Genomic DNA, 24577 nt, shown 5'->3' on the forward strand with positions numbered 1-24577 from the left:
GGTTACAAGTGTTCTGGATCATCATCTCAGTGTTGAACTGTATTGCTTGTTTTTCATGCTGTTGGTTACCACTTGAAGTACTGATGTGATTGTTTTATTTCCCAACTACCGTGTGCTTAGCACAGCTGAGTTGTACATGCCTTTTATTACTGCTGTTGCACCATTGAACAATATACTAAAGTTGCAACACTACTTTATCGTCTGTGTATTTCTTCATTGTGATTCTCCATCTGAACTTATCCCAGCGTGTTCTGTCTCCACCACCCTCTAAGTAGAGGTTGGGGATCCACAAATATTCCTAGCCGCGACAACACCCATACCTGTATTCCGATCTGCGGTGCTTCGGCAGAGTCCTCATATCAGCTAAGTGCTAGGATTCTGCTTCTGTTTCCCTCTGTGTGTGAGCTACTTGCCTTAAATTAGTTTGAACTGCAAAGCAAGTGTGCTACCTGTATGTGTTAGGATTCTGTTAGATGTCAGATTCTGCTGCATTTCCCTGTGTATGAGAGATCTCTGCTTTCAATTAGGCTTAGCTGCATTGCAGGTGTGTTATCAGTATTATTCTGACTGGTTACCTGCACTATTTAAGGTATGTCCCATCCTTGCCAGTGATAGTGTTTTGCTTCTAGAGGTAGCGTCCTGGTTTAAGTGCTGTATTATCTTGTGTCTACTTCCTGGTTCTGATCTCTGGCTACTTCTGACTACAATTCTGGTTCATATTCCTGTTTCTGTCTGAGCGTTCATGTTCCTGTTACCTGCCAAATTCTCAGCACTCCATTCCTGACTGAAGTGGTGGTGTCCTGAGAAAGCCGCAACAGCGGTACCATTACCATTTATACAACCTGTTCTGCTTGCCAACATCTGATGGTACGTCTCTGTGGTGTTCAGCTACTCCATTTCTTTCCTGGCCTGCATCCTGACCATTAGTTGTACAAATCCACTCAAAGAATTTGCATTGACTTTTGTACTGCTTCAAGTGCTATTGCAGAGAACTGTTCTGAGAGACTATGGGTCTGTCTCAGAATACTTTGGATACTATGAACTTTGTTATACACTGCCGATCAGTACACTGTGACATTCCGCTGTAACACGTCTGCTAATTTGGGTTAATCTCCTGCTCTGATATAGGGACTTTATGTATCCTGCATTTTTTGCCTGTTGATTGCAAAGCCATCTGCATATGATTCTGACCCTAATAGTCTACATAGAATATCCTGCAGTTGATACTCTGCATATACTGTTTCTTGCCGATTAATTGTGTTCTAAAATAAAGATTGGCATTTTTCGTCACACACCTGGTGATTTCTGCTGCTAAACAAACAATAAGCACTGCTTTCACAGAGGGAACCAACTACACTGGGCTGCAGCCTGGGTCCTCACTGAACAAAGTCCATATCCTCTTGCGGGGATCCCTGGTGAAGTCCGGTGGGCGTTTTCGACTCCACCAGTGTATTTGGTTGTGTTACTGTCATCTGTCTACTCCGGTACAGTCACTGCCTTGCTCTGTTCTACAAGTGCCAACACCTCTGTGTATGTCACGCTACGTGCTGTTCAGACAGTACCAACACATCTGTGTACCTTTTTGCCCACTATATCCTGTCCAACCAGTGCCAACACCTTAGTGTACTTTATTACATGCTACGCACTACCCAGGCAATGCTTACAAACTCTGTTGCACGTTACCAAACCCCCACACTTTGTGTACTTGGCTGAACCCTCAGCATTTCTACTAATGACACATTACTGGGCACTATTACAACTAGAGGCACATTACTGGGCACTACTACGACTAGTGGCACATTACTGGATGCTATTACTATTAGTGACACATACTGAGCACTATTACTACTAGTAGCACATACTGAGCACTATTACTACTAGTGACACTGCTGGACTAATACTACTTGTGACACATTACTGGCCACTATAACTACTGGTGACAAATTACTGGGCACTATTACTACTAGTGGCACATTATTGGGCACTATTACTACTGCCCACCGCAGGAAGAGAAGGCATCAAAGTTTCAGGGGGTTGGGAACCTAAGGGCCAGCTGCCCGCCTAGATCTTTGGGCAATTGTAAAAGCCCATACTGCACCCCCTAGATATGTGGGGAAAAAAAGATAAAAGTTAAAGTGACAAACTGAGTACAGTCTCTGCCTAATGGTCGGGCAAATATAAAAAAATCTCCCGCCCATAGGTCAAAAGGAGGTGACACATTAAAAGAAAAGTGGAAAAATGTACGAGTTAAATCATGTGATGGTGCTTCATCAGCCACCAATGTCTCCACTCGGGCAAATTTCTCTGGTGCCTTAGCCTTCTGGCCAAAGGATAAAGTATAGCACTGCCACTACTGCACTTGATCTTAGCCAAAAGGACTAGAAGCAATATAACCAATACTAAGTACTGCTATACATATTAGAAGTTATCACCATAGTTGCCAATTCCGCTTATAACAAGCGGAATTGGGCTTCTTTTTTTGTTAAGTTGCTGTATTTTTTTCACTGCCTTGTTTTTGGGCTTGGACACGTTCTTCAAGTCCTTAGGCTGCATAATCGTTTTTTGTTGGGGTTTTTTCTGCACAAACATGCTGAAATAAGTGCTGTGTCTGTACTATTGCTGCACTTATAGAGGTAACACTGCTATATAACACCCTCCCGTCCCATTCAGTAGCTGCTCATGTCATATGACTGCTTTCAGAGCCATATTTTATACTGTTATATCATGGGGCTTTCTGGTACAGACATACCAGTGTCCTTGCATACATTATATTCAGTTCACGTATGTTGTGGATTTTGCCTTTTTTACTTGCCGGGCGATGCTGTGGTGTAATTATGGTTAGTAAGAATCTGTGTGTATTTGGGGATGATTATTGAATCTGCAGCCATGTGAGTTTCCCCTATTTCAAAAGGGTAATTTACTGCATTTGCTTCTTCTTTTGCCATATCAGTGTAGAAATGTGTCCTTTTGTGTTTATAAAGGTTTACTAAATGGAGATTGAGTGTAGAAATTAGTGTTATAGAAAAGGACTGTCCCTTGTAAGTTGGGCTTTTTTGGGGGCTTTTTAGGATTGTTTTGGGCTTGTTTTTCACTAAACGGTTGCTTGTTTTTCTTTTCAGAGTTGGCAACCCTGGTTATCACTGCTACTGCAGGCATATTCTGCGCCACTTATGCTGTCTGGAGGTTATCAGGTGCCATAGTAAAAAAAATAGGATTAGACCAGTCCCATTGCAACCCATCAAATATAACTAATTAATTGCAAGTGGAATATTAACTGTAATTAATGTTGTTAATCATCTTTTATTCTAAATTAATTGAAATTTAATGTACGACCGATTTAAGGATTCGGCCGCATGTAACCCAGTCAAGATCTAGTGTGGGGTTCCCACAATATACTATGTTGACAATAGCCCAGAGCGGATTTTATTCATGACATTTGTAGTAGAGGTTTGTTTACTATTAAGTCACAGGTACGAAGAAAAGCCGTTGTGGAACTAAAAGTTCCAGCATGCCTTGCCAATCAACAATAAAATACCACAGCATCAATTTGTTCATGTTGCCGCCAGAAAAACATTAAACTCTGTCGTGTGATTAAATAATTTGTGTTTTTGTTAATGTAACGAATAACGATGTAGGTGTACTATGATGGCCGCCTTACCTGAAGGTGTAGTAAGATGGGTGAATGTTCATCAGCCAAATGCCGATTCGTCATGACTCTTGTTGGCCACCGTAGGAAGCGCCGAGTGATACCGACTACGGTGGCCGGGGAGGTAAAGAGTGTATGAGTGAGTAACATGGCTGCGCGGGTGGGGAAGCGAGGTGCAGGGGGAGATGACGAGCTGCCTCCCTTACAAGCCGTGCTGGTAGCGGACAGCTTCAACAAGAGGTTTTACCCCATTACCAAGGACCGGCCCCGGGTAAGTGTTGCAGTATGGGTGAGAGTTGCGGTGAACAGAAAGCTGACAGATGACATATGTCAGCCCCAGAACAGCTACAGTACCTGTGTCTAAGCAGTTGTAGCCGACAAAATAAATAAAAAAAAAAGTGAGCAATCCGCTATCATCTGAGGCTTTGTTTTCTATTGATTAATAATATTATTTTACTACGTATTAATATACCAGTGGTCCTCAGATTCAGTTATAAGTAAAATTCAATGAAAATAATTTATGTAGGCTTTGTACTAATATTGTAATCCTAGAAGGTTTCTCCAACCTCTGTTAAAGCATGATCATTGTCAATATTTGCAGCTTTGGCCTATTTTAAAAATGACATGTTATCACCTAGTCCCAGCTTTGCTCCAACCTCCAACCACATGTTAGACACAACATTTCCTTTCATTGTAGTATTGATATATTCTACCAGAGCCGTAACTTAGAATTCTAGTGCCTGGGGCGAGAAAGACCAATGCCGCCCCCCAAGCCCTCAATTTTAACAAAATTAACCCAAAATATTCCTAAATTGTGCCCTCCCTTCAGCTTTGTGCCCTGGGTGGTCGCCTCTGTTGCACTGCCCTAGTTAAGGCCCTATATACTACCATAATTACATGATATCTGTTTGTGATGTCTATCTGATTCTGCTCATTTATTTTGTGTGCCTTTTTAATGCAGGGTTGCAATGACTTAAACAGTACTGCAAATCTTTGGTCTATATTTTCCTAATCTTGTTTTAAATATGTTTGTTCACTTACAGTTCAGCATAGTTTGGTTTAATATAACAGTATAAGTCTGTTGTATTATGTTTGTAATGTGTATCGTGGTTTTGTTCTAGATCTGTTATAGAAGCAAATTATCAATCAGTCTGTAAATGATATGATTGCTAGTTATTATGTGTGTGTGTGTGTATATAATATATATATAATCTCATTGCAAGGACCTTTGCAGAACATATATTTGTTATGGTAACCAAATGACAGTGTTAACAATATTTTGATTTCTCACATGTGTGTAACATTTGGGCAAGTTTTTGTTAAGGCCACCTACCATGCCCTTTAATGTTTTGTTATTTTTTTTATTTATTTCTATTTGTTACAGGCTCTTTTACCTCTGGCTAATGTGGCTTTAATTGATTATACACTGGAATTCCTCACTGCCACTGGTGTTAAAGAAACATTTGTGTTTTGCTGCTGGATGGCAAATGAAATAAAAGATCACCTGAGGTAAAAAAAAGATACATGCTCCCTGCACCCTCTTAAAGTCCAAGCATAATCTATGTTGGGTGGATATCCTATTTTTCTTTTGCGTCAGCAGATGTGATAATATCTTATTTTTGTTTTCTCTAAAATAAGGTGTAAAGGGACCCTGTCAAATGCGCACAGTTGGGGGCAGCTTTTTTTTTGCAGGCTTAACCCATTATACATGAAATCTCCACCTAGAAACAATTGACATCACTAAAGCACTTCATGATCAAATATTCACGAGGCAATGGTTACTTTTGTATGGTGTTTCATACTAATATTCAATGTTATACGTCAATACAAAAATAGCTTTTATTGCCTCAGTCATGCTGCTGTCTTTTAGTACAATTATATGCTGCTTTCTTATGTATTTTTATTCAGCTTACAAACTGGCTGCTTCCACTGTTTGTAGGCAACAGGTAAACTTTAAAATGTTACACCTAAAAGGAAAAAAAAAAAGTGTGTTCCTATAGGTGCCGCTCTAGGGTAGTAATGGATAAAACATTAATTGCATTTATATACATTGAAGTAAAACCATCCTCTTAGGCAAAATATTAAAAACAGAAGAGTAATGATTGTACATGTGAACATTCTGTTTAAATAAAAGGCTAAAATAGGAACAGTCGGTCTCTTCATTTATTGTTTGTAATTTTAATATAATCTATCTTTTTCAAATTAGTGACATAACTATAAGATTTCATTGTTGGCGCTTTTGGTAAATATATTCACAGGCAAAATCAGTGGCGCTATATAAATAAATGGTGATGATGATTGGTGATTTCCCTAATAGGAGACTGTTTTCACATTTCAATTATTAACTTGATAATACTAATAAAGAAACAGTGATACACTGATATATATGCATTGAAGACACAATTTGTGAATACTCAATGGCTTATCAAATATCCCTTATAATTTAGTTTGCTGTAGGCAAGTAAGTTTTGGGTTTTTTTTGTTTTTTTTGTTTCTTAAACTTTAGTTTCAACAAATATATAACAAAATATATGGGTTTATACAATTTTGCAACCAAGAAGATATCTACTTACATAAAATGTGACCAAAAAATAGTTAAACCTGTACATAACATGTTATTGGCTGTGTAAAAAGGTGTGCGTGTGTATATTTGTATGTATGTATATATTATATATAACAATTGTTTATGTCTTTGTGGTGATCATATATTTGATTTTAGACCAGATTGTCACAGAATCTCTATGTATGTGGGTTTAAAGATGGGCATCCATTAGCTGATTGTGTCACATGCCCTGAGAATCGAACTACAGTGTCATTATTCAAATTGGCCATATTAGACTAGATCTAGCTCTTTTGTTTCTTTACTAAGGCTTAACAAACAGATATATTTTGCTTTCATTAGGGACAGTTGGGGGCATATTCAGTTCTTCCGATTCCCCGCCGCGTTAAAACTAATACCGTTATTACGGTAATAGTAAGCTGGATTTCAGCTCTGGGAGCTGTGAGCTGAAATCCAGCGAGAAAACTACCGTAATAACGGTTTTTACGCGCACTATTACTGTAATAACGGTAATAGTGCGCGGAGCACGACATTTTCGGCGTTTCCGCCGACAATTGAATATGCCCCTTAGTGTGGTTAAAAAACTATCGTTGGCCTATAGCCGTGATCTTGTGTTCATGGTTTATCACAATGCCTGAAAACATTGTATTCTCTTTAATTATTGTTTGGCATTGTTATAGTTTTGGGTCCACAGCGGCTGCAATATTAGGCCAATCGCTTGTTATCAGCATCCATATTACAGCATATGTAGGTAGCTTAAAATAATAATCTAGTTAGATAAGAGCACACCAAGTGGTGAATCTTGCTGTCTAATAGACAGAATGCATGGTCATGGGAAAAAGTTTCACCAGGACATTTTGTCAGCCGGGTGGCTTTAACAAATAGTCTGGTGGCGGCAGTTGTAATACTTTGTAATAATATTGAAAAATGTTGGAGGTTATTGCCCACACCTGCCAGGACTGGTGGTGAGTGGTCTAACACACTGCTGGCTGTAGTGCTCACATAGTGCCTGTTCTTATAGGAGAAACAATGGTTTATTCTATTATAATAGGACTCTGTTGGGCTCCAAGATCCGGGTGGCAAGTAAATACAGCCGGGTGAAGAACCTGGGAAATAGGTGCTGGGGAGAACACCAAAGCATGGTGGATCGATTTGGGTGAAATTACATCTGAAACTCATGTTTTGTGTAGGCAGCTTTAAGTTGCCCACAAATTATAAGATCTTTGTTGCTTTGTTTGGTTTGTTGGATCAGATTGACCAACCATTGCATCTCCTGTACTCCTACTATCTGACTGTATTGCATTTTATCTGATATGGATGAAAAGGGGGTCAAACAATCACCCCGATGGCCTCATGTGGGCTATTGTTTGACTCAGCCATGCAAGCAAGCACATCGTTATACTCTTGCCTTAAGGCTGGCTGCTCAGAGTGGTGCCTCAACAACCAGAACCGGGCAATTTAATCTGCTCCATGTGCCCAAATCGGTTAATGATCTGCTTAATCTAGTTATGTATGGACAACTTTAATGTATTCATTTTGTTATGCTAGATCAGGTTACCTAGGCTACTCATCATGTTATCAGTTGTGTATGTATGCCCACTGCTTAAAAATACATGTAAATATGTATACATTGTACACCATAACACCCATAGTGTACTGCTTGTTTTGCCAGACTACAAATAAAATGGACCGCAATAGAGCAGTGCCACCCAGTAAGCTAATTATCTTCTTTATGCAACTTTTGAATGAAAAATCTTTCCCAAATTAAGAGTGCGCTTGTTTTACCTAGTAGTCAGCGACACACATAAACCCATGATTCAATATTTAAGCATAATGTTCCTTCAATATCTCTTGTTTTGGATATAGATATAGATATATATATATCTCCTAGAACTTCCAGTATATGTGTAGCTGTCTACTGGTGTTATTTATTTCTGGGCAGGAATTCCAAGTGGTGTCGGGCTACTAGCTCCAATGTAGTGCGTGTGGTGACCTCAGAGCTTTACCGCTCACTTGGAGATGTTCTCAGAGATGTGGATGCTAAGTCTTTGCTGCGATCAGACTTTGTGTTGGTCACTGGAGATGTGGTGTCTAATATTAACATTGAAGCAGCTTTGGAAGAGCACAGGTATGATATTGTACATTTCCACTGGACACTTACTTATTGTACTTTAGTTAACGTTCTAAACTGCTGTCCATCTTTTGTTGCAGATCACGTCGAAAGCTGGAGAAGAATATTTCGGTTATGACCATGATCCTGAAGGAGTCCTCTCCAGGTCACCACACAAGGTGTCAGGAGGATGATGTTCTCATTGCTGTGGATAGCAAGAAAAAAAGAGTGCTGCTTTACCAAAAAAGCCAGGACTTGACTCGCTACCATTTCCCTATGGTTAGAGACCAACTTTTTTCTGTGTCTAGTGGTAGGAATTGTGTATAGTCTCTGTTTAGATGAGCCTCTTCACTAGGCAGTTCTTTATAGGACATTTTAGGAGTATGTGGAAAAGAGCTGTACATCTAAAGACTTGTAGGACCACTGGCAGGCCAACTAAGCCTACATGGTAGTCAATAGCTTCACTGGAAATTGTTGCCATCTTATATTTGGGCACCTGCCATCTCTGTTGTTTTTGAGCCACTCCTATAGTAATTGGTGGTGGACCATGAGTGAGAAACTTGCTCCAGAGAAAACGTAGTATTCTTGATGAATCCTGCAGTAATGTTTTGGTTTATCTATTCTCAGAGTATCTTCCAGAGTAAGACTGATGAGATAGAGCTGCGTCATGATTTGCTGGACTGTCACATTAGCATCTGTTCTCCACAGGTGAATAACCGTGTTCATTGTGTATAATTGTGTGTGTGTGTGTGTATATATATATATATATATATATATATATATATATATATATATATATATATATATATATATATATATATATATATATATTACATACATACATACATACATACATGTGTGTAGAAATCCACAGTCTAATTTTTCTTGTTGCACTGCAATGTCTCCCCCTCCGTAGGTTGCTGAGCTGTTCACAGATAACTTTGATTACCAAACTAGAGATGACTTTGTTCGTGGGATCCTTGTTAACGAAGAGGTGAGATGCGCCAAGACTGAAGAAGGTGGTCACATAATGTGGGGTGGGGAGAGTGATAAGCGATCTAACATTGTTGTGAGAGTTGGAAGCAACACTTTGGTTGCTTAGCAAATATGCAGATAAACATAAGGTTCCTGTAACACCAGTTCTGGAACAGAAACTTTTCAGTATGCCATTTACATGGCAGTTTTTGGAGAGAATACTTTGATACATTTCATCTTTATGTGGGTTTATTTATTGTACTGTTTTGGTTAACCGATTAGTGTACAGTGCATTATAACATATTTTTTGTGTGCATGCAGATCTTGGGGAATCAGATCCACCTTCACGTGACTCAGGAGGAGTATGGTGCTCGTGTTTCCAACCTGTCAATGTACGAGGCTGTAACTTCTGATATCCTGTGCCGCTGGCTCTACCCTATAACCCCTGAAACCAACTTCACTGACCAGGAAGTGCAGAAATATACACACTCTCGTCATAATATTTACAGGGGGTCAGAAGTCAGCCGTGGCCATGGAAGCATCCTGAATGGGAATGTGCTGATTGGGAGCAGCACAACCATTGGGGCAAAATGCAACATCAGCAATGCTAGTATTGGGCGAAACTGCAGAATTGGTGAGACATATCTGATTACAGAAGGGAATGAGGGAAGAGATGGAGGCTAGTAAGGGAGAAGGTAATCGTTGCGTGCTGTTGACAATGTAATGGTAAAGGTTATTGTAAGTGTTGTGAACATAGCAAATGATTCCGTTATTGGCTAATGCTGCCATAAATCATGGGTAGTATTGGTTTTAATACTTGGGGATAAATTTATCAAGCTGCAGGTTTGAAAATTGGAGATAACTAGAATCTGATTGCTTGCTATAGGCAACATCTCCACTTTTTCAAACCAGCAGCTTGATAAATTTACTCTTTGGTGTGTAACTAACAGTGTATTGAAATCATGAACTTAACTAAGAAATAATGACACTTGTCACAGTAAGCTAAAATTCTACAATCAAAGGACTTTGGCCATCATCAACATTTTGGTGAATGCCATTAATTATCTTGTTCATAAAAATTATCATTTTTAACACTTTCAATGTTACTTGAGATGTGGGGTGTAATAACACAGATGTATTCGTCTGTTTGTTATACGTGTCGCTGAAACACAACCAAAGGAGTGAAAAATGGATTTTGTTTGTAATCTCACAGTTCATTCTGTATGTACTCCTCCCAGTGGTCCGATAATGTGTTAGTAAATAATGTATGCACTGCTCCCTTGTAAGCGACTTGCACATATCTCATAGGTATGTTACAGAGGTAAGCTATTACAATATATTTATAGCTGAAAGCTGCAATTTCTAAGAATGATATTAAATATAGGAGGCTATATGATGTTAAATACAATGTCAAATTTACTTTAATGGGCATTATGGAACACTTCTTTACATACCATGAAATTCCTCAGTAACATTACTAAGTAATCAAAATTGTTAATTTTGTTAAATATAAAGTTACTTTGGAGTGCTCCTACAAGCTATATTGGTGTTGGTTAGTATAATATTTGAATGCTACTAGTGTTATTCTGTCTAAATTTACACTGGGTTCCTAAATGATCAGAAATTCTTTAAACAGATAGTGCAGACAGCTATCATTGTATGTTCATATATTATGTAGCTGTCTCACAATTCCTCTGTTCCTCTGGCAGGAGATAGAGTAGTTCTGGACAATGTGTATATTTGGGATGGTGTTCACATTGAAGATGATGTCACAATTAGAAAGTCTATAATTTGCAATAATGTTATTGTGAAGAATAAAGTACAGATCAACCCACGCTGTGTCCTAACGTCAAAGGTAATGAAACAGTAAGTGGTAACATCTCAGTTGTAAGTGCACACTTGAACAACATTGATCTATGACTGGCTTTTGTATCTCTACCTTAGGTCATTGTTGGCCCCGATATAGAGCTTCCAGAGAATACTGTTATTTCTCTGCATCATCCAGATGAGGTAGAAGATGATGATGATGAATTCAGTGATGATGCAGCAACTGGCAAAGAGGATGAGCGTTCGAAGGTCAAAGGTAATAAGGCAAATAATCAGGTGCTTGAAGATATTGTTAAAATAAAAAAGTCTGGTTAGTATAACATCTTGGTCCCTACAGATGATACAAGTTTATTTTAAACAAATGAAGGATGACCTCATGTGAAAAATGCCCTGAGATGCACTGTATTGGCTCTGCCCATTCACAGACGGGAATTTAAATAGCCAGTGTTCCTCAGAACATGGTGGCCGCAAGATTTTTTCAAATAGGCAGATATTTTACTGTATTAATCATAAAAATATGCAGCAGCGATGTTTCTCACAACATTGCACCTAATTGAATTCCCCTCACAGTGTGTTAGCAAGCGTGTTTGGCCTCTGGCTTTTCACTGTGCTTTTACTTCTCTGTGTACTTGATGAGTGTAGCACATACTGTGGCCAGCAGTTTGCACCCTTTGGAATAACTGCTCTCGTACATCTCTTTATCCTCTAAACAGTATACAACAAAGCAGAGGTTGGATCAGAAGGTGAAGGTTACGTATGGAAGTCTTCAGTGATGCCAGATGAAGAAGAGGAAGAGTTGCAGATGAGTCTCTGGGGTAAGCAGTGGAATACCATTTACAGAGCGTCAGGGATGAAATGCAATGTATATAGATTATTTTTATTTAATTTGTTTTTGTGGTGGGGAACTGCAAAGTAGTAGTGCTAAAAATAGCTTTTACAAATATAATAATTAGCACAGTGCAAAATAGTCAAAAAAGAGGTGTTGCAAATGTAATGGCAAAAACATCAATGTCAGAAAAAATTATATGCGTGTCTACAAAGCCACCATCTTTTCGTCTTATAAACTTCAACTTGACATGCCAAAATAGGAGCATTGATATCCTCATACTGCACTTTACAGGTGTAATAAACCTCTTATATCACAGTCATGATTTGATATGTTTTCCTTTTGCAGGCCTCACCATAACCAATGAGGAGGACAGTGACAGCGATAGTGGAAAGAGTGTATGTTCGGAGCAAATAGACAGTCGCCCAGCTTCCCCTCTTCTGGATGACATTAAAGGTGAATGTTGTTCTCAAAGACTTCTTAACTCTGACCCTACTTTGTAGATTGTGATTTTGGTATCTTTCAAAATGTATTTCTGCTAAAATATTTAATAATTGAGGGTTGTTCCTCCATTCAAGCTTTATTATAGAAAGTTACTGCTCTGTTCCTTCGATTTTCCTAATACTGATGCTGTTCCACTCTGCAGTTTTTCAGAACGAGGTTTTGGGAACTCTGCAGAGGGGTGTAGAAGAGAACATCTCCTGTGACAATCTTGTGCTAGAAATCAACTCTCTCAAGTAAGTTGGAAAATTAGTTTTTTCATTAACAACAATGTATTAGAAACAGCCCTAATGTTTTTTTGTTGAATTGAATAGATTGCTTTACTTGGTTATTTGGAAAGGCTTTGGAGGTTAGTGAAGGAATCCTTGGGTTCTATTAATCTCTCCCAGCAGGTTTTGACCTATCGCTGTTTTATTTTCCTACAGATATGCCTATAACATCTCCCTTGTGGAAGTGATGCAAGTTTTATGCAAGGTGGTCTTGGAATTCCCTATGCAGCAGTTGAATGGGGTGCTTGATGTCAATCCGTACTGCAATGCTTTGTTACCTGTAAGTGTTGGCTACTATTTTTTATTTTTCAGGGAAACTCAATACTTTTTTAATATTCATTTAAAACAAAAAAAACACTATTTGACATGGATCTATATACAAACATATGACACCCTTAAAAGGTTTAGACTTGTATTTCTATAATGATCTCTTGAATGTCTGCAGCAAGTTGTCATGTTAGGAAACAGGTACTTCTCTAATTCAGCAGTCGAAGTATGACCATGCAAAAATACAGTCTCACATTGCAAGTGTTTTTTACACTGTTATGAATCTACTTTTGTACAAATGTCCCTGTTTTTATAGCTAAGTGCATGCATCTGCATAGAAAGTTGCAGCAGATGATGGGGGTCTCAAGGGCATTCTGCCCTTAATACAGAAGTGCTCCTATTTTTGTACCAACATGCAAAATCAAGATTTTCTGTGGCACTACCATTTGGGGGACATTTTTAAGGCACTAAAACTAACAAACTTGTCTGGCCTTCCACCCCCCTCTATATACCCTCTGGATGGAAATCATCAGTTCTCCACTATACCCAGCAGACAAGCAGTCTACATGGCTTCCTCTTTCCCCCACCCAGAACTTCGGTGGTGTGGACTCGGTTTCTTCTCTTTTGGGACCAGTGGTTCAGTTATTCTACAGACGCCTGGGTAAGGGGCATGGTGGACAGGGGTTACATCCTAGACCTTTTTGGGATGCCTCTCTGGTGTTTCCTATCCACTTCCTTTCCGAGAGACGGGGCCCAGAGGGTGACTCTTCAGGGGACTATTCAGTCCCTGTTAGCTTCAGGAGTGATTGTCCCAGTTCTGAAGGAACAAAGAGGTTTGGGTTATTACTAAAACCTCTTCCTTCAAGAAAAAAACAGATTTGTTCCACTGCCCCATTCTGAATCTCAAATTCCTAAATACACACTTCAGGATGCCCAGTTTCCAGATGGAATCCGACCTACTCGTTGGTCTGACAACAGCACCAACCGTATTTACGAAGGTGATGGCTGTCATGACAGTGCCTTTACGTTACAAAAGGGTGACTGTATTATCGTACCACAAAGATCTCCTGATAAAAGCAAGTTCTGCCCTTTACCTGGACTCGCCTGTGTTTGACGGTGAAAACACTGCAATCGCATGGAGTTATCAATCGGAAGAAGTTCAGCCAGCTAAGTTATCAATTGAAAGAAGTCCAGCATTGTTCCTACCTAGTGATTGATTTTCCTGGGTCTCCTGTTCGACATCAGGTGCCAAAAGGTGTTTTCGCCCCAGGACAAGATTCTGGCTGTTAAAAAAAAAAAAAAAACAGATGAAGACATTGTTATCTTTCAGAATCGTCTCCATCCTTCAGTACATGAAACTGATGGGGCGTATGGAGTCTTGCTTCGAAATGGTTACGTTTGCTTGCTTCCACTCATGAACTTTCGAACCCAAGGTCCGAGTCCCAGTTGGCAACACAGTTTTTCCAGCTGTCGCAAGTGACCCGTCAGTCCCTGCTGTGGTGGTTGCAGGCGAAGAATCTCAGTAAGGGGCGTCCATGTTCGGTGTGGGATTGGACTGTAGTGACTACAGCCTCCTAGGCTTGGAGGCGATGACTCTGAACCACCATCTCCAGGGGCTGTTTACCGGGAGGAGACAAGGCTGCCCATCAATGTTCTCGAGTTACGGGTGGTCTTCAATGCAGTGACTCAAGCACAGTCCCTTGTGCGGTACAGGCCTATTTGGGTCCAGTCAGACAACGCCATGGCTGTGGAGTATATCATCCACCATTATTCCTGCGTTGTCCCAGGATTCTCTTCTTGTTTTGGACGTGGTTTGGGGCTTGCGTATCTATGTGGATTGCATGACTACTGCACGTAAGACTGATAGTCTCCTGGGGTAAATGTATTAATGTGCGAGTTGTGTAACTCGTCAATATCCGGCGACTTTGACAGCTAATTTTAAAATGGCAATGCTTTTAAGGGCAAACGTACCCTTAAAGGCATTTCCGTACCTTGTGTGATTGTATACTATACTTTCTTTTCCGGTATTGTTCCTATTCAGTAATTATGTCTGATAAGGGGAAAACTACCAAGCCTAAATTTTATAATTGCTCAAAATGTAAAATAAAATTACCTGTGGGACAACAGAACCCGGGGTCCCTCTGCATAGGCTGTGAGGTCGCAGGTTTCAGCTCCTATAGCCATGGAGGAACCAAGTTAGACAATGTCTTTGCAACAGTCAGTGGATTCTCTGGTGCAGCTTTTGAACCATCGGAGAGAAACCTCAGTGGCTGAACACCCCTCTACCGCATTAGTAGGGGTAGCCCGGACGGCATCACTGTCCCAACAAGAGGAGAATGCAGGGGTAGGTCCAAGTGGCCTTCCATCCTCATTAACTCCTTCAGGCCTTTCCCAGGGGGAACCGGCCTAGTCCAGTGCCTTGGTTAGTGGTATAGATTAAACCGGTTTTTAAAATACCCAGGACTATTGGGGTCTAGAAACAAGAGACACAGGATGAGCCATCCTCTCTTCTTGGTCTCTGACTCTGAGGCATCATCAGAGGAGGACGGGGAACTTCTGATTTCCAGGTAAAGGTCTTCGACCTGGATGACTCAAACAGAAACCAGGGCATGGAGGATCTAGTTCTGGCAGTATGTCGGGCTTTAAACCTTGTGGACATTGACAAGCCTAGACCAGTTAACCAGGAGTTATTTAAGGTGGTTAAAAAACCCATGGTTTATTTTCCCCCTTCTTCAGAATTAAGGAAGATTGCAGAATCAACCTGGTCACAGCCTGATCGCAAAATAGTGGTTCCACGTAGGTTTTTGTCCCTGTACCCATTACAGCCAGATAACATTGTGCGCTGGGAACAAGTTCCTAGAGTGGATACTCTGGTGGCACGACTAGTGCGCCACACTACTCTTCCAGTTCTGGGCTCCGCCAATCTTCAGGATGTTACAGATCGTAAGGTGGAAGGATTTTTAAAGTCCATTTATGGTACAGCTGGTACTTCCTTTAGACCCATGTTGTCTTCTGCATGGGTTGCTAGGGCAATGGAAACTTGGGCTGACCGACTGACAGAGGGATTGTAGTATTCAGATTTTCTTCCCCTGGCTTTACACCTGAAAGAGGCTTCAGTGTATCTGTATGAGGCAGCGCAGAATGCAGCATCCTTGTCTTCTTTTATGTCAGCTGATAGGGTGGCGGCTAGAAGAACCCTCTGGCTTAGGTCCTGGGAAGCTGATGCGAAATCCAAAAGAGCCTTGGAGGGGCCCTTCCTTATTGGGACGCGGTACTTTTTGGACCAGAGTTAGAAAACATTATCTGCCAGGTGACAGGGGGGGAAGAGTACTAGACGAGTGTCAGAGCTTGGGGCTCTTTCCTGCAGGGAGCCTTTCCTGGTCTTCCATGATGATAAGGCGGTGCTTCGGACTGTCCCTTCCTTTCAACGGAAAGTAGTTTCTGGATTTCACAGTAATCAGGAAATAGTGGTTCCAGTATTCCAGGAAGCTTCCGCAGCTTCTTCCTTAGAATATTTAGATGTGGTCAGGGCGTTACGTATTTATGTCCAAAGGACGTACGGACTGTCTTTTGGTCCTAATTGATTCCCAAAGAAAAGACTGGCCAGCTTCCAAGCAAACCATTGCTAGATGGCTTACCTTTACAATAAAACAGGCGTATCTTAAGGGTGACCGGACTGTGCCTACCCACATTACATTACACTCCACCAGGTCTGTGGGGGCTTCCTGGCCTGTGCGTAGTGGGACCTCGACCGATCAGCTATGCCGAGCGGTCACATGGTCCTTCGTCCACACATTCACCAAATTTTATCGGTTCAGTGGGTTCGCGTCCTCAGATGCTAGCTTCAGCCATAGCGTGCTACAAGTTGGGCTTCCAGGTTGGTCCCTCCCTTAGGGGGGCTGCTTTGGTACGTCCTCATGGTAGCAGTGTCCCCCAGATATGATGAAAGAGAAAAGAGGATTTTTATACTTGCGATAAATCCCTTTCTCTGATTCCTTCTGGGGACACTGCATTCCCTCCCTTCTGTTCTTCTGCTGTTTGCTTCTTGGTTGTTCGACTCCCTTTCCTTGAGGGATTTAGAATACACTGACTAGATACAGGGGGTTGCAAGGGGGAGGTGTCTGTCAGCAGCCACAAAATTAACTAGTTAAGTGCCAACTCCACACTCTCCAACTACAACCTCATGGTAGCAGTGTCCCCCAGATGGAATCGGAGAAAGGGATTTATCGTAAGTATAAAAATCCTCTTTACACCAAATTCTGACCCTAGCATCTGCATATTGCAGCAGAAACTGAGATTATCAGTGTTTTCTAAGTCTTCATCTGTACAGTTTTGGTGATCCTGTGCCCATTATGGCCTCAGTTTCCTGTTCTCAGCTGATAGGAGTGGAACCTTTGTGGTTTTCTGCTGCTGTAGCTAATCCACTTCAAGGTTCGATGTGCTGTGCATTCAGAGATGCTCTTCTGCATATCACTGTTGTAAAGCATGGTTATTTGAATTACTGTCACTTTCCTGTCCATTTGAGCCAGTCTGGCCAGTCTCCTCTAACCTCTCTCATTAGCAAGGCGTCTTAGCCCACAGAACTGCTGCTGATTGGATGCTTTTTTTGTTTTGCGCAATATTTTCTGTAGACACTAGAGACTATTGTGCGTGAAAATCCCATCAGATCAGCTGTTGCTGAGATACTCAAACCACTTCTGGCAACAACAATCATTCCACAGTCATTGTCACTTAAATCACAGTCCTTCCCCATTCTGCTGTCTGGTCTGTACAACAACAACTGAACCTATTGACCATGTCTGCAATGATTTTATGCACTGAGTCACTGCCACATGATTAGCGGATTAGATATTTGCATTAACGAGCAGGTGTACCTAATAAAGTAACCACTGAGTTTGTGTATATGTGTATGGGTATATGGATATAGTGTGTGTGTGTGTGTGTGTGTGTATAGAGATATAGATAGGTGTGTATGTGAGATGGACTGCAGCACTCACATTAACCCATTTCACCACAAAGAAGCATGTGACCAAAGCTCACAAGAAGGGGAAGGAACCCCTGCAAGTGTTTTGGTTTTTTTTAAAACCGCATTGGTAGGGGCCGGTGTCTCTTTATGGAGGAGGATTTAATCATCTTTCAGGACAGTTCAACCAAACATAACTCATATTATTGTGCAAAAGGAGTGTGGGGGACTGCTTGGAATGGAACTTCAGTAATCCCACCAGGAGAAAATAGCAAAATGTTAAAGTTGTAAATAACAATACGATTCTGTGGAGAAGCCATTTGTGGTGTATAAAACATAACATATATTCATGATCTGTCTACCAACAAAATGCTGAACCATATGCTGGAAACCAAAATTGCCAAAAAATAGTTGTAGCATATAGTAGGGATGGAGGCAAAAAGTATGCTTCAATCAAAATTGCTTCCAGTGGTGTTGTTGTTGTTTATTATTGTAGATTTGTCAGGCGCCTCAGTGCACAGTAGGGAAAACAGTACATATGTAACACAAGGACATACAAGGCAGACAAAACAAATCCCGACATGAAATCAAAGGGTATGGAGAACCCTGCTCATTAGAGAGCTTACATTCTAAATGGAATGGCATAGCTGAAACAAGGGGAGCAAATGTGGTTTAGAGTGGAGATTAGACGGTTGTGGGGTATATTAGTATGAATAGTATTATCTGGGATAAGGTAAGCTTTAAGATGTGTTTTTTTTTTTTTTTTTTAGCGAACGTCTAAAAATTTGAAGGCAGTGGGAATGTCTGATTGGGCGTGATAGGGAATCCCATAAGTGGGAAGGGGAGCAGCACGGGAGAAGTCTTGTAGGTGTGAGTGAGAGGTGGTTATCGGAGACGAAACAAGGTGCAGGTCAGAGATAGATCTAAGAGGAAGAGTATTTTGAAATGAGATTTGAGATCTATGAAAGGGAGTGTTGAGGGCTTTGTAGGTAAGGGTGACTAATGTGAATTTGATTCTGGAGAACACGAGGAGCCAGTGTAGGGATTTGCAATGTGTTGCAGGAGATGTGGAGTGGTGAGAGAGGAAGATCAGTGTTGCAGCAGCATTTAGGATGGATTGAAGTGTGGATATATGGATGTTGGGAATGCTAGATAGCTGGAGACTGCAGTAGTCAAGACAGAAGATGATGAGAAAATGGATAAGAATTTTGGTAGCATGTTGAGTAAGAAAAGGGTGTATTCTGGCAATGTTTTTAAGGTGGAGCCAACAGGACTGGGGGAAGAGTCCAGATGTGATGAATAAAGCTGGGGGCAGTCAAGTATCGCACCAAGGCACCAGAAGGAAATGGTGGTGTTATTGACAGCGAGGGAGATTTGAGGGGAGGTGGTGATTCTGGAAGGAGGGAAGATAATAAGCTCTGTTTTGAATATGTTGAGCTTTAGGTAGCTTGGGGACATCCGTAAGGAGATAGAGCTGAAATACAGTTGGTTACAGAAGGGTAGAGATCAAGGGAAGAGAGATTTGGGTGTCATCAGCGTAGAGGTGGTACTGGAGGCTGAAAGAGCGAATTAGTGCCCCACAAGAAGAGGTGTACAATGAAAAAAGTAAAAGGCCAAGAACAGAGCCTTGTGGAGAATGCGACAGAGGTACATGAGAATATACTGGTATTATTTTTCATAGCTCCAGATTTGAGCTTTCTTCTTCGGCAGGACAATACAGAGATGGTTGGGTTTTGTTTCATTATTAAGTTTAGACAGGGCACTGGAATAAAGAACGGATTCATCTCTTCTTCTCTGTAACACCCCACACAGTGGTTTTTTCCCTCACCCGCTTACATTATTTTATTACTCTTTTTGCTCGCTATTGGGGGCCTCCGTTGTCTCCAGAGTGTAGCAGAAGGGTGTTTTGTTGTTTTTTGGTCCCCCACTCCCCCCTAGTTCCCATCTGACAACTTCCAACCTGGAAGCACCTCATCCCTATCACTGTCCCTAACCTCAAGTGGACCATTGGCCAGCTAGGGTGAATGGGGATCAGTCAATGCTATGTTCTTCCTCTTTAGCATCTCTGTCTGAGAACCTGATGGAAGCCCAAATTCCCTGCAGGGAGAGTTCTTCATTCACTTGGTGCATTCCAAATCGGTGAAGAGTATTTCAATATGACAGCCACCAGGGACGGCAGCAGGGATGTAGAGGTGCAATTATGCAGTGGGCTAGAGTATGGAATGGTCCTTGAGCAGTGATGCCCCAAAAATATCCCTCCACCTAATATTTTATTTATTTTTATTTCATATTTTTTTTTCTGTATGTACTTTTGGATCTTCATTCATATAAGCTGAATGAATAGCTTCTCAATGTATTAACAGTAAACATGCATATTTTCTTTTTTTTTTGGGATTATGACAAACTTCTCAAAAGTGCATTGATATTTTTCATGCGTTACTCAGTTCTTATGTGCACTTGTATATCCATGGGCTATTGTAATGGGCATTCATGTTTTCTGATTGTAGGCAGTGTCACAGCTCTTTTTCTCAGTATATAAAATATAATCATAAAAAAACATGGTTTTGGATATTCACTCAGGTGTACTTGCAGTTAAAATGGCTTGTCTTTGAATCCACCACATATGTAGATTACTTTGTTTCCCCAGCTCCTGAAAAGATGGACCCCACTTCTCAAGAACTATATAAAGCGTGCTTCAGACCACTTATGCTGTCTTAGGGCAATGGAAGATTTCTTCTTGGACCATGAGCCTCTTTGGGCAGCAGTTGCAAAGGTGAAAAAGCGACCCACATATCTGGAGTACAATAGTGTTTCTCTCTATCACCATATAGTATACAGCAAACTTTTTTTTACTTTTTTCTCTTTCTCGTTCCATTTTTTTTTTCTATTTTATTTATTTTTATTTTATTTTTTTACTAATTCAACAAAAGATGTTTATTTGCTTATAATGTTACAGGACCCATATTAAAAGTTGGGATATGATGTATATGTAGATATGTAGAAGAGTAAGTGGCACATTCACTTTGTTAAAGTTACTACGCTCTGCAAGCCGGGAGCAAAAGCCAGCATTAAAATTACCGTAGTGTGCGATTTAAATCTGCCCCTAAAGGTAATAGTGCGCGTAAATACCATTATTATGGTAGTTTTAACTCCGTTTTTTTGCGCGCAGAAAGCCGGGGTTAATATTACCGTAATAACGGTAATACTTTTAACGCGGTGGTACTTCGTGGGGGGAATTGAATTCCCCCCAGTATGTCCATAATTTTACATTTAAGATCCTTGCATGGAGGAGATAAGTTCACATGCTAGAGATATTAATGGCTGCAAATGTTTTTTTTTGGAAGAAACGGATAATTGAGAAAACAATGTGTACATTAAAAAAAAAGAAAGAAAAGAAAACGCCTGTCCGATTCATTACAGGCATAAAAGCCGTGGTTTCACAGAGAAACCGAACAATTAGTCTGCAAAGGCACAAATACACAAATGAAGTATTGGGGTATTAGAATAGATACTAAAAAAAAACCTCAAGACAGCAGTAAGTGGGTGACCATCTCAAGAGAGGTGGACAACATTATATTTTTCAGAACCCTTAAATGTCAAACAAGGCACTACCCATTAACTTTTGCAAAGGAGCAGCAACATGAAGTGTTCACACATAATAAACACTAGGTTAACCCATGGATGAATAGTCAACTTAAGCTAACCTAAACTAAATATGGGGATTGTTTTCCCCAAAGATCTGCATCTCATGCAAGCCATTCTCAGGCAGAAATGCTTATTATTTGTTGCCTGCCTCCTTTCCATTGATCTCTGTACCGCTTGTGAATGGAATATTCTTCTTTTAAAGACACAGATACTGTAGACACTGTGTAGTACATTCTAAACTAATTGGAAAGTAAAACATTTTCATTTATTTAAATATTAAATGGTTTGTTTAATCTTGCTATAGTTTACCTTGGTGTATACCATGTTATATATGTCATGAAAATACCAAAGTACTGTAAATTAGACTCTGCTCAGTTACACTTCAAATAGTTCACCTAAACTAGACTTCATGTCTATCAAGTCTACCATTTGAAGGGTTTACAAAAACATTCAGTATAAACATGATGGATTCTGCACAGGTCTTTAACTAAACAAGCTGCCAGGCTATGCATTTGGATCCCTTTATATTTTGGCAGGAGTTGTGTACATGAATGTCTCACAGAACCCCTTGTGGCAAAGATATGCTTGGATTTCCAAATTGTAGTCATTTCCAGATCATGGTAGTCTTTGTGCAAGATTTATGTTCCTCTTTGCAACATTCCCTACTGGCGAGAAGTCTGGCCAATTAACTCCTCTACATCTATAATTTTCCCCATAGACCTGAATATCTCTTGTCCATCCTCCTGCATAGTATTTGTCTCTTACACACACAAGCCTTATAATGTCTCTAGAGAGAAAAGATTTCTTCTCAACCAGCTTTAGCCCTTTGCTCTAGCTTGCCAAAGATAGGACAACTTTGTAGCAAGCACAGAAGGATTACAGGTACAAAAAATCCCCTCTTTACCAAGAATAGACTTTTATAAATTAAAACATGGAGGGGACAGCTAGAGTATTGCAATTTCAAACCCTGCACAAGCACTTGCATTGTCTCCTCTGGGCAGGGCTGTGCAGTTTTGTTGGAGAGTCGCACCATTTTACACCCACCCTCTACAACTGAATGATGCATATACATCATTTTGCCATGGAGAAGGGGCCAAATGACACAATTTGCTGTGCCTCACCCCCATAACTACTGCCAATTCACTCCTGGGGGTTTATTTACTAAACTGCAGGTTTGAAAAAGTAGAGATGTCGCCTATAGCAACCAATTAGATTCTCACTGTCATTTTGTAGAATGTACTAAATAAATAATAACTAGAATCTAATCGGTTGCTATAGGCAACATCTCTACTTTTTCAAACCCGCAGTTTAGTAACTACGTATACCCCTGGAGGGGAAAAATTAAAAGTTGGTATGTATGGTTTAAACATTCAATGTTGAAACAATTAATGCCTCTGTGAACTATGAGATTAACTGGGGCCCTGCATACTTATGTCACATGATATTTTTGGGGATTGTGTTAACTACCACAAGGTATTCTGTAGTATTGCTCCCTGTTTACCTATAACATGCTTGCTATGTTCCCTCCTGCTATCTCCCACTCCACCACAGGTTCTGATGGGATTTTATCAGCAGGATGTGCTAGCAGAGGAGATGATTCTTCGTTGGTTTTCACAAACGGACATAACAGACAAAGGCCGGCAGTTGCGCAAAAGACAAGTGGTGAGTGTGATCATTACATCATCATTGCTTTTCAGTTTGTACCATTTTTGATGCTGATGCTCTGGATGTCTTGATTTACTCTATATGTTTACCCCCATAGCTTCAGAAGTTTATACAGTGGTTGGAAGAAGCAGAGGAGGAATCTTCAGGTGATGAGTGATAATAAGGGGAGGTTACCCAACTTTCTTCTTTACTCCCACACGTATTGGTGGCTGGTATGTCTGGATCCTCTGACCCTGCTCTGATTCCTGCGCCAGCATGCAGAAGCCTACATTCAGAGGATGACTCCTTTTAACATTCAGTACAAATACATAGTCTATTTACCATGGAATATTTCAAGATTCTTTCTGGATTAAGTGTTTAAGATGGCTTTGAAACATATATTACTTGGTGGTGTGATAGTCACATTACATTCAAGGAAAATATATATATGCAGGTATATAAAGTATAGTACTTTAATTGTACTTACACTCTGGGCATTGCTCATTTTAAAACAACCTATAAAACGTATTCTATTTTTTCTGCTCCTCACTTGATTCGTGAAAAGGTGTTCACATGTCTTTATTTATTCCTCTATGACCAAGGATCCACCGTAATCTGTCAGGAGCTTGCTATGTGGCTACCTGTGCCAGTGCCCACCCTTACCAGACTGACAATGTGCGTGTTTTGAGTGCAAATATTTATTTCAGGGAATAAATAAAGACTTTATGGATTTTATCTGCCTTTGGAGTTATTAAGGGGATGCTTTTCTTTTATATTACTCTTATTTTATTACTCTTTATTTGCATATTTTTAATAATAAAATAAAAAGATCACTTACCATGGGACTAAGCAAACACAGTTAGAGAATAGGGGATACATGCATATTCAATTTCCAAGCCCATTTATTTGTGTTCTCTGATGGGCTCATTGAGTAAGGCAGACCAAGAAACCAAGGTCACAGTTCAGCAAGTATAAGAAGAGACTAAATTATATTCCAAAATTCCTTTTAATGTTGATCTTTACTGTTAATGAATTTAGAATTCTGCTATCGGTTGTGACGTAAAAAGGGGGATTGAGTTCATTTTCAACTGTACTCTGGTTAGTGATACCAGGTTTGACATTCCATGCAGCTAGGTGAGATGGCAGAAAATGTAACCAGAGGTTGGATATTGTTCAGTGTCAAGTTAAAATATATTGCTTTCTTTTTTTCTGTTTTCTCTTTCCATACTCTCAAAATAATATCCAATGTCTGTTCTTGCATATATGGAAAAAATAGAGGGAAGCTTTAAAGTAATGAGAGTGTTTGGAGGTTTATACTGCTAATAGCTGTCTGAGGGAGATGTA

The 24577-nt window shown here is 40.2% G+C and overlaps 1 protein-coding gene across 1 annotated transcript; it reads left to right on the forward strand.

The window, feature by feature from the left end:
* The first annotated feature begins 3734 nt into the window (after positions 1 to 3734).
* EIF2B5 (eukaryotic translation initiation factor 2B subunit epsilon) lies at positions 3735 to 23968 on the forward strand. The gene is made up of 16 exons (XM_075202413.1): positions 3735 to 3917; positions 5031 to 5155; positions 8149 to 8334; positions 8418 to 8595; positions 8944 to 9024; positions 9233 to 9310; positions 9613 to 9925; positions 11001 to 11146; positions 11236 to 11374; positions 11832 to 11933; positions 12293 to 12400; positions 12591 to 12681; positions 12871 to 12994; positions 20592 to 20717; positions 23141 to 23251; positions 23352 to 23968. The coding sequence occupies exons 1-16, from the start codon at positions 3795 to 3797 to the stop codon at positions 23409 to 23411; spliced, it is 2091 nt and encodes a 696-aa protein (XP_075058514.1). The 5' UTR covers positions 3735 to 3794; the 3' UTR covers positions 23412 to 23968.
* The last annotated feature ends 609 nt before the right edge of the window (positions 23969 to 24577 follow it).

Source organism: Mixophyes fleayi, chromosome 3 (assembly GCF_038048845.1).
Source record: "Mixophyes fleayi isolate aMixFle1 chromosome 3, aMixFle1.hap1, whole genome shotgun sequence".
Classification (NCBI taxonomy): domain Eukaryota; kingdom Metazoa; phylum Chordata; class Amphibia; order Anura; family Limnodynastidae; genus Mixophyes; species Mixophyes fleayi.